Source organism: Boleophthalmus pectinirostris, unplaced genomic scaffold, assembly GCF_026225935.1.
Source record: "Boleophthalmus pectinirostris isolate CB_2022bp ecotype Guang Dong unplaced genomic scaffold, ASM2622593v1 HiC_scaffold_6, whole genome shotgun sequence".
Taxonomy (NCBI): Eukaryota; Metazoa; Chordata; class Actinopteri; order Gobiiformes; family Gobiidae; genus Boleophthalmus; species Boleophthalmus pectinirostris.
In genome coordinates this window covers 40880657-40889798 of record NW_026571447.1, presented here as the reverse complement: position 1 = coordinate 40889798, position 9142 = coordinate 40880657, and the positions used below count along the sequence as shown (strand labels likewise).

Sequence of the window (9142 nt, the reverse complement as noted above, 5' to 3'; positions counted from 1 at the left end):
AAAAATGCCAGAGACGTTTTTTGTCTCAGTCTGGTCCTGGTTTGACCCTGTGACTTTTGAGCAGGTTTTTAAATGTTGAGGCGTCAGAGGATCCGTCCTGAACACGCCCACGATCCACGTCACGACACCAAACACGACACGAAACACGAAACGGTCTGATGTCGCCCTCTAGTGTCCACAGAGAGAAACGCGCTCCTTTGTCTCGTTTCATTTGAAAAGAGAAAAACACTGAGGCGTTTTCATACAGTTTTTATTTATTTATAGATTTATTGAAGTGCGTCTGTACAGAGGCCGAGCGTCTCACACGGAGACACGAGCAGCGAGAATCATGTCGAGACAAAATAAACTCCACACTTTTAAACATGATGGTGATAAAATCTGCAGAAACTAAAGTCTGATCTTTATGCACAGCTTTATTATATAATACAAGAAGTAAAAAAAAATAACAAATATAAAAAGAGACATATTGAGGCACAGGCGGCGGAACGTGCAGAGGAACATTTCTCGTAAATATAAAAGAGAAAACAGATGAAGGTCAGACACAGAAAAGTGTCGTCAGACCAAACGAAGAAGAGCCAGAAGTGAAAGTCCCGGGTCAGTAACAGGAGGTGACAGGAGCAGCCGCTCGGCTCTGCCCCCTGGTGCAGGGCTGCGGTCGGCGCAGGACGTCCTCAGGGGAATGTGAGAGTCAGTGGCAGCGGCGAAGAGCCTCCTGCATCTTCTCCTGGACGTGCTCCATCTTCTCGGCCCACTCCTCGGTCAGACCCTCCTCGTCGTCTCCGATGACGGCGGCGTAGCCCATGAGCGCGATGAGGCCGATGCAGAAGAGGTAGGTGAGGCGGGTGCACAGGCGCTCCATGGTGCACCTGTCGCCCTGGCTGTGCCTCAGGTAGACCTCCAGGATGGGTCTGCTGAAGAGCTTTGGCGTGCCCACCACGCCGTCGTACAGCGTGTGGAGGTTCTGGTCTCCCAGGTCGTTGCTGTAACTGTCTTCGAAGTCGTCCTTCTTGCGCTCGCGCTGGTCGGGTCGCGCCTCCACCATCTCCATGAACTTCCTGAACTGGTTCCTGATGTTCTCCTCCACGCGGCCGTACTGCCCGTCCACCGTCTCCTTGGTGATCTGGTGCAGGGTGCTGCGGTTCTGTTGGGTGATTTCGTCCAGGGCGCGGTTCACGGAGCCGAACTCTCTCTTGAGCGTGCGGATGTCCTCGTCGTCGATGTGGTGCAGCACCACGCGGATCAGAGACCCGGCCACGCCGAAGATCGGGTTCACCACGGCGGCGGCGGAAGAGATGGTCGCCACACACTGAAGAACCTTCACCAGCCCCTGCTTCAGCTTCTCCTTGTCCTCCAGCACCTCCTCGGTCATCATGTCTGCAGCAGGGGGCGCTGTGGATCTGCGGCACGAGAGACGAGGGTCAGAGCTCAGGACAAACGCTCCGAGACTGTGTGTGTGTGTGTGTAAGTGTGTGTGTGTGTGTGTGTGTGTGTGTGTGTGTGTGTGTGTGTGTGTGTGTGTGTGTGTGTGTAGTGTGTGTGTGTGTGTGTGTGTGTGTGTGTGTGTGTGTGTGTGTGTGTGTATAGTGTGTGTGTGTGTGTGTGTGTGTGTGTGTGTGTGTGTGTGTATGTGTGTGTGTGTGTGTGTGTGTGTGTGTGTGTGTGTGTGTGTGTGTGTGTGTGTGTGTGTGTGTGTGTGTGTGTGTGTGTGTGTGTGTGTTGTGTGTGTTGTGTGTGTGTTGTGTGTTGGTGTGTGTATGTGTGTGTGTGTGTGTGTGTGTGTTGTGTGTTGTGTGTGTTTGTGTGTAGTGTGTGTGTGTGTGTGTGTGTGTGTGTGTGTGTGTGTGTGTGTGTGTATGTGTGTGTGTGTGTGTGTGTGTGTGTGTGTGTGTGTGTTTGTCTTACCTCACGTTGTTCCGGTTTCTACAGATTCTCTGGAATCACCTGAAACCAAAACAAACAAAGCGTCAGGAGAATCAGAGTCTCTGTGTCTCTGTGTCTCTGTGTCTCTGTTCAGCCTGAAGTTTACACCTCAAACATGTCCTGAAACGTGCCAGATGCCCTCCCACTCTGACGATGTGTGGAAGCTGGAGTTTAAGATCATTTTAATACGACAGAGAAGAAAATAAATAGTTTGAAATAATATTCTATATATTTATGATGAGAAAACAACAGAACAGACACAATATTTAAGACGGAGCAGATAAAATGAAAACTGTTAAACTGCAGATTTGTGTCACGGTCAGAAAAGAATCAGGTTTAACATTTGTGAATTTAGTTTTCAGAGGTTTCGTGGTGAAGTTCATAAATGTGTCTCTGTCGTATCTGAGACTCTGACATCATCTCGTCGTATCGTCTGAAAACGTCGGTCTCGGTTGGATTTGGTTGGATTTGGGAGATGTTTGGGAGATGTTTGGGAGATGTTTCAGGTTCGGGTGTTCGGGTGGAGCTGTGGTGGAGACTCGCTTCATCTCTCCGGATCATCTCTGTGGTGTTTACTCAAACATCCGGGGCTTTACGTGGATAAAAACAACATTACGTCGCGTTACGCAGCTTTAACCTGACCACAGCTCCACCTGCCGCGCGCCTGACTCACCCCCCCGTGCGCGCTCCCGAAACACGCGCCGGGAGAGCTGCCGTGAGCGCGCGCAGCCAGCAGAGGGCGCAGTTTGACCGGGGGAAAGTTTCAGCACCAGGACAGCACTGGCGCGCGCACGGGGGCCACGGGAGCGGACAGAGGGACAGAGGAGACACACGCGCGGTCACCGGGACAAAAAACAAAACCAGAACCGCGGGAACGAGCCCCACACGCATGCGCAGTCCGTGATGTGAAACGAGCAGAAACAAACTCTGCACTTTTAAATGAAGAGATTTAAATATGTTTCGTCCTGCTGCAGAGTCTAGACTGGTTCAGATCTGGTTTAGTTCTGCAGCCTTGGTTAGAACAGGTCTAGACCTGGTCTAGTCCTGGTCTGGTCCTGGTCTAGTCCTGGTTTAGTCCTGGTTTGTGTAATTTCACAGTAAATTACCCTCAGTTTAAAACAGGACTCTGTGTTTCTGTGCGTAAAGCTGCATTTTCTGATCTGATTGATTAAAACCACAGACGCAGCTGAGTCACGCGTGAGTTCTCCTCGTGCTCCACAGGTGGCGCTGTTCGCTCCTCCCGCACGTCACTCACATTTGTGTTGATAAGAGTTCACTTCATGTGTTCAGTGTCTGCACCAGTTTCTCCAGAGCCGCGCGTAAAGACGCACAGACGTGATTATATCAAGAGTTTTACTGAAATATTCAGAGTTAAATGTTCCTCGTGTTTTTTTTTTTTTACTTTTTTATTTGTTCAGTTTCATTTCTGAGCTGCGGTGACGCGCGTGCCATTTAAAGCCCTGTCAGTGCACCTGTCAGTGCACCTGTCTGTCAGTGAGCTGCAGGACAGAGTTTATTTAAATGTGACGGACTCTCAGGTCCACACGGAGTCTGCTCAGTCCAGGGGCCCTCGGTGACAGTGAGGGCCCCTGGACTGAGGGGCCCGCGTGTCTGTGGGGCCAGTCCAGATGTGCTTTAAAAGTGACAGATGTTTGGACAGAAGCAGGAAGTGTTCACCTGCTGCTCCAGGGGCCATCTTGGATGTTTTCAGTCGAGTCACAGACTCGGTGTTTTAGTCCCGCACAGTCTCAGAGTCACGTGTGAAGTGAAGCCCACAGCCCGGTCCCCGGTCCCCTGTCCCCCTGTCCCCTGTCCCTGTCCTCACCCGCCCGTCCTAACATGTCCCTCTGTCTGTGTCCACAGGTGGGACACTGTCCCAGGACGCACGCTCGGTGCGCGGCCTCAGTCCTCCCTGTGATCGGCCCGGTGACAGCAGCGGGAGCTCGGAGGGCCCCGGGCCTCGCTGCTGTCGCCTGTGACCCTGGAGCGGCCTGACGGCGCGCGCTGAGCCGCTACAGCGCAGAATAGCTCCCCCTGCCGTGCCTCCATGTTCCTCTGTGACGCACACCGTCCCGGACCCACCCTGCTCCAGAGCGGGCCACAGCGGGGCAAATATACCTCAAAACCGGGCCATCGGTGTCTAACGAGGGGCCAGAGGGCCCCCAGGACCCCCGGGCTCCTCACAGAGCCGAGCAGGAGGCTTTAAAAACTCCTGGATCTTACCTTTCCTGAGCAGCTGCGCCTGTGGCTCCGACTCCAAAGCCTTCAGCTCGACGGCCTCCTTCTTCTTCCCATGAATCCCTGCAAAAAAGGACACGTCCAAGTGTGTTCGCTGTGAAGGGGTGATCAAGTCACCAAAAAATTATCCAGGGGTCCCAGAAAGGGCCCCAAAAGTAAGAAAAGGCCCCTATGGCTAAAATAGACATATTGAATAAAAATGGCGCCTTAAACGCTCCATTTCTTCATGAACAAAGTCCAACATGTCCGTGTGTGAAGTAGACATCCCCTGCACACTGTACATGTGTCGGTCCACCCGGTAGTCCCGTGGAAACGCGCTCACAGCCAATCAAAACGCAGCGCGCAGCCCCAATGTGCCACTGCCCAGAGCTGCGCGCACCGGCTCCACGGCTCCATCTCGCGCACAGACGCACTGTGCTCCTCCACTGAGCTCATCACTACAGCGGGGACAGGACAGGACCAGAGCCGGGACAGGACACGGCTCTGGGGCCCGCAGAGCCGCGGAGATCCGCTTCAGACCCGAGTTTAAAGGACGCGACGGTAACGCGGCTGCGCGGACAATCTGTGTGTTTATGGAGAAGAGGCGTTTAAAATGTCAACAAAATGAGATCAAATGTTGATAAAAATGAATAAATATCGTGTTTGTGTCCGTGAGGAGGCGTGTTCCGAAGCACAGGAGCGGGTTTAGACTCAAACTGAGCTGGAACTGCGGAGGACGCGCTGTTTTTGCCGCAGAGGCGCAGAGCGGAGGATCCTCAGTCTCTGTTCCACAAACACTCACACAGAGGGACAGTCTCTCTGTCCACAGCCGCGCACAGAGCCTCCTCCCCCCGCCACACGAAGAGCAGCCGCCCGCGGATCTCCAGGACACAGAAGCACGTCTCCTCCCGGGGCCCGCGCCTCCTCCCGGGGCCGCGCCTCCTCCCGGGGCCCGCGCCTCCTCCCGGGGTCAGGACACAAGAGCCGCTTCTGTTTCTGCTTCTGTTGTTTCTGTTGTGGCCGTTTGTGGTCAGATGTAAATCTTCCTCCTGACGCACGAGGCTGTTTCAACACGACACAGGCTCAAGGATCATGAGGGCGACAGGAGCGAGTCCAGGCCTGAGCCGGAGCAGGTGCAGCCCCCTCCCCCACCTCCCCCCACCCCTCCCGCGGGCAGCAGCTGCAGACAACTGTCCCCGACTGTCCCCGACTGTCCCCGACTGTCCGCGGGTCTGTTCCGCGTGCGGAATGTTCAGCCGCGGGGTTGAGTGGAAAACAGCGGCACAAACAGCACTTTGTCCGGGACAAAGGCTCTTCATCAGTGTGCAGAAGATGCTGCGGAGCCGCAGTTCTCGCGTGAACACAGACACAGACTCAGTTTCTCCTCGTGGAGGCAGCGCGCGCCCTGTCACAGACACAAACAGCTGCAGTTCTTGTTCTGGAGTAAAAATAAACCGCGGTGGCGCCGGGGCCGATGGAGTCACTGTGATACGCGCTGGGGCCTCGGCACAGATGACAATTAAAAATGTCTCAACGAGTCACGTGACTCTGCTGGTGTTTCCGGTGCAGCTGGAGCATGTCCATATGTCCATATGTCCACATGTCCACATGTCCACGTGTGTCTGTGTCTCAGGGAGGACAGAGTTGGACCCGTGTCTCCGTTGTGTCCACACACAGTGAAGTGTCCAGCGCAGCAGCATCTTCAGGTAATGTGTTTATGTGTTTACATCTTTTGTCCTGTGTGACTGTATTTTATATATTTAATAATAAACACATTTATTCTTTGATCTGTTTATGGTCTGGTGATTTTTCATCTGTTGTTGGTTTCAGATTTTATCTCTTCACAGTCGGGGGCAGGACAAATAAATCTTGTGTAGAATCTGTCAGTCGTCGATTCTATGGAAAAGGAGAAATTCCGTTTTTCAACTGGACAAAAGTTTATTTAGGTGGAAAACGTTTTCCCCGAGCAGCTTGGACGAGCTGCGAAACGTTTTCAACTTAAACAAACGTTTGTCCAGTCGACAAACTTGAATTTCTCCTTTGCCATAAAATAAATATTGTTGAAATGGAGATTTTGGACACACCACAAAACATTTCTGTGTCTAGTGATCAATAATAATGATCAGGTTCAACTTTTGTGATTTTATCTTCTGGATATTTAATGGAAAATACAATGTGACCAACAGGAAAAACTCTCCTCCGTCTGGGAAACGACGACAGTATAATTCTAGAATCTGAAAACGACTGATGGGTTTTTATTCTTATTCTTATTTATTTATTTGTAAAGGGAAAACACATATTTATGAACATTTAAAATATAAATATGTAAAGTCCAGTCAAGAGTTAAAGAGTTAAACAACAATCCCTCAATATAAAAAATGTCATTTGGTGAAACTGTTTAAAGTTTTAGAAAACGCTGCAGTGTGAAACTCTCATAAGGAGCTGCTCTGTGTTTCCTGCTCCTGAAGCAAAAGACTTTTTCCTAAACGTCACAGAGCGTCGCCTCTAGAGCTGCTTTTGTCTGATTTGAGTTTTATATTTTTCACAAACTTGTTTAAAGGGCGTGGAGTGAGATGATAAAAACTTAAAATTCAAAATGAAACCTGTATATTTGATTGTGTTTTTGTCGTTAGTGTCACTTTTTGTTTAATATCTTAAGTGATTCTTTTTATAGTTTCAGCTCATTTAAAAGTTTTGTTTGTCAGAGTTAAACTAGAACGATCTCTGACTCAAAACCAGAACACAGAACCCAAACCAGGACTGAACGAGTGTCGAGTGTCGAGTGTCGAGCTGTCGAGTGTGAGACACGACACGACATCATCCAGAAACAAAGAACTGTTGAAAATACTGACGTTTGTTTAAGTCAAAGTGAACGGGACGGATCCAAAAACCCGAAGTCGCCTCGTGTTTCTGCCCCAGAGAAAATATTATTAAATGATAGAAAATGTGTCTGAAAACACTTTGTTCGTGTTAAAAATGCACAAAATGTAAAAGTAAAAACACAATCTGAATGACTGAAGTTTGTGAATTTAAACCAGAACTAAACCTGGTCTAAACTAGGACTAAACCAGAACTAAAACCTGGTCTAAACTAGAACTAAACCTGGTCTAAACTAGGACCAAAGAAGAACTAAACCTGGTCTAAACTAGGACTAAACCTGGTCTAAACTAGAACTAAACCTGGTCTAAACTAGAACTAAACCTGGTCTAAACTAGGACCAAAGAAGAACTAAACCTGGTCTAAACTAGGACTAAACCTGGTCTAAACTAGGACTAAACCTGGTCTAAACTAGAACTAAACCTGGTCTAAACTAGAACTAAACCTGGTCTAAACTAGGACCAAAGAAGAACTAAACCTGGTCTAAACTAGGACTAAACCTGGTCTAAACTAGGACTAAACCTGGTCTAAACTAAACTAGAACTAAACCTGGTCTAAACTAGAACTAAACCTGGTCTAAACTAGGACTAAACCTGGTCTAAACTAGGACTAAACCTGGTCTAAACTAGGACTAAACCTGGTCTAAACCAGAACTAAACCTGGTCTAAACTAGGACTAAACTAGAACTAAACCTGGTCTAAAACAGGTCTAATCCAGTCTAGTTCTAAAGCAGGTCTAAACCTGGAGGAAACCAAAAAGAAAGTCGTCCAGAGAAAAAGCAGGAACTGAATCTAGTCTAGACCAGAACTAAACCAGGACCAGACTTTCACCAGTTTTTCATCAGACCTGAGTCTCTTTCAGCTCCTGGGTTCTGTGATTATCAAATGAATAAATAAATAAATAAATAAAACATAAAGTTAAACTAAAGTTTAAATGAGAATAAGCGCAGAACGGAGCTGCTCTCACCGGGTGCAGGAGCTCGTCTTCGTCGCAGAGGTGAGGAAGTGATGGAGGGAAACAGAACGAAAAACCATTTCCTTTTCTGAACCGAGAACACGCAGATAAAACTACAGAGGCCCACGGCGGAGCTGCGCCACAGAGACCAAACAGGGGCCCACGGTGGAGCTGCGCCACAGAGACCAGAACAGGGGCCCACGGCGGAGCTGCGCCACAGAGACCAGAACAGGGGCCCACGGTGGAGCTGCGCCACAGAGACCAAAACAGAGGGGCCCACACTGGAGCTGCACCACAGAGACTATACAGGGGCCCAGGGTGGAGCTGCACCACAGAGACCAGAAGAGAGGGGCCCACGGTGGAGCTGCACCACAGAGACTACAGAGCGGTTAAGGTGGAGCTGGGTTTCCTCCTGCTTGTTTCCATGGAAATGTTCCTTTGCTCTAATATTCCGCAGTCTGGCTTAAAACATATCTGTGTCCATGGAGAATGTTCTGAAGTTTCTATTTCCATGGAGTCAAGCAGGTAAGTAAGAAAGTTACACACTGTATCTTTAAATAGAGATAAATGCAGGACACAAATATCAAAATATCAAATTTAATCCCACATAGTTTTTTACAGTGTAAAGACTCAAGTCAGTGTGGAAGAGTTCTCAGACCACAGAACAGACTCAGAGCCGGATCTTATGTGCAGACGATGCACAGAAATTAATTTATTTGTACATTTACACACATTTTATACACATATTGTGTCACACACTTGAGGTTTTGCTGCAAATAACATGATCATGAAGTGTAAGTTTCCATGTCAGTGTGTCGGCTCTAAACACATTATCCTAAAAACCTGCTGAGCCTGTTTTATTTAGAATGAATCAATAAATGCATTATTTTGAAAGTATGAAGTTTCAGACTGTTCCAGAGTGTTCTTAGTTGTGAATCATGGTGGAATTATCAATATTATTAATAGTCTGAGTGGCATTAAAACAGTGAGGCGTTTAGTATTTTACATATTTTAACTAAAAACATTTTCAAAATATTCTTCCCCGCCGCTGTGTTCACAGTAAAACTCGGATCAGACCCGGGACATGTGGAGTTTTACCTGTAGTTTCGTTCTTCCAACAGCAGATGGCAACAATTCACTGTTTAAAGAAACAGACTGAACACAACTTCATCTT

General features: G+C 48.7%; 1 protein-coding gene across 2 annotated transcripts; it reads right to left on the bottom strand.

Moving 5' to 3' along the window:
- Positions 1-233: 233 nt before the first annotated feature.
- LOC110160301 (protein rapunzel-like) lies at positions 234-8102 on the bottom strand. 2 transcript variants are annotated; one of them, XM_020924933.2, is made up of 4 exons: positions 7981-8102; positions 4144-4221; positions 1903-1941; positions 234-1397 (listed from the first exon to the last, which is right to left on the bottom strand). In XM_020924933.2, exon 4 carries the CDS (start codon positions 1370-1372, stop codon positions 689-691), a length of 684 nt encoding a protein of 227 aa, XP_020780592.1. In that variant the 5' UTR covers positions 1373-1397; positions 1903-1941; positions 4144-4221; positions 7981-8102; the 3' UTR covers positions 234-688. The 2 variants fall into 2 exon arrangements, with proteins under 2 accessions (XP_020780592.1, XP_055020053.1); XM_055164078.1 differs by lacking the exon at positions 4144-4221 and having other exon boundaries at positions 7981-8062.
- Between the last annotated feature and the right edge of the window lie 1040 nt (positions 8103-9142).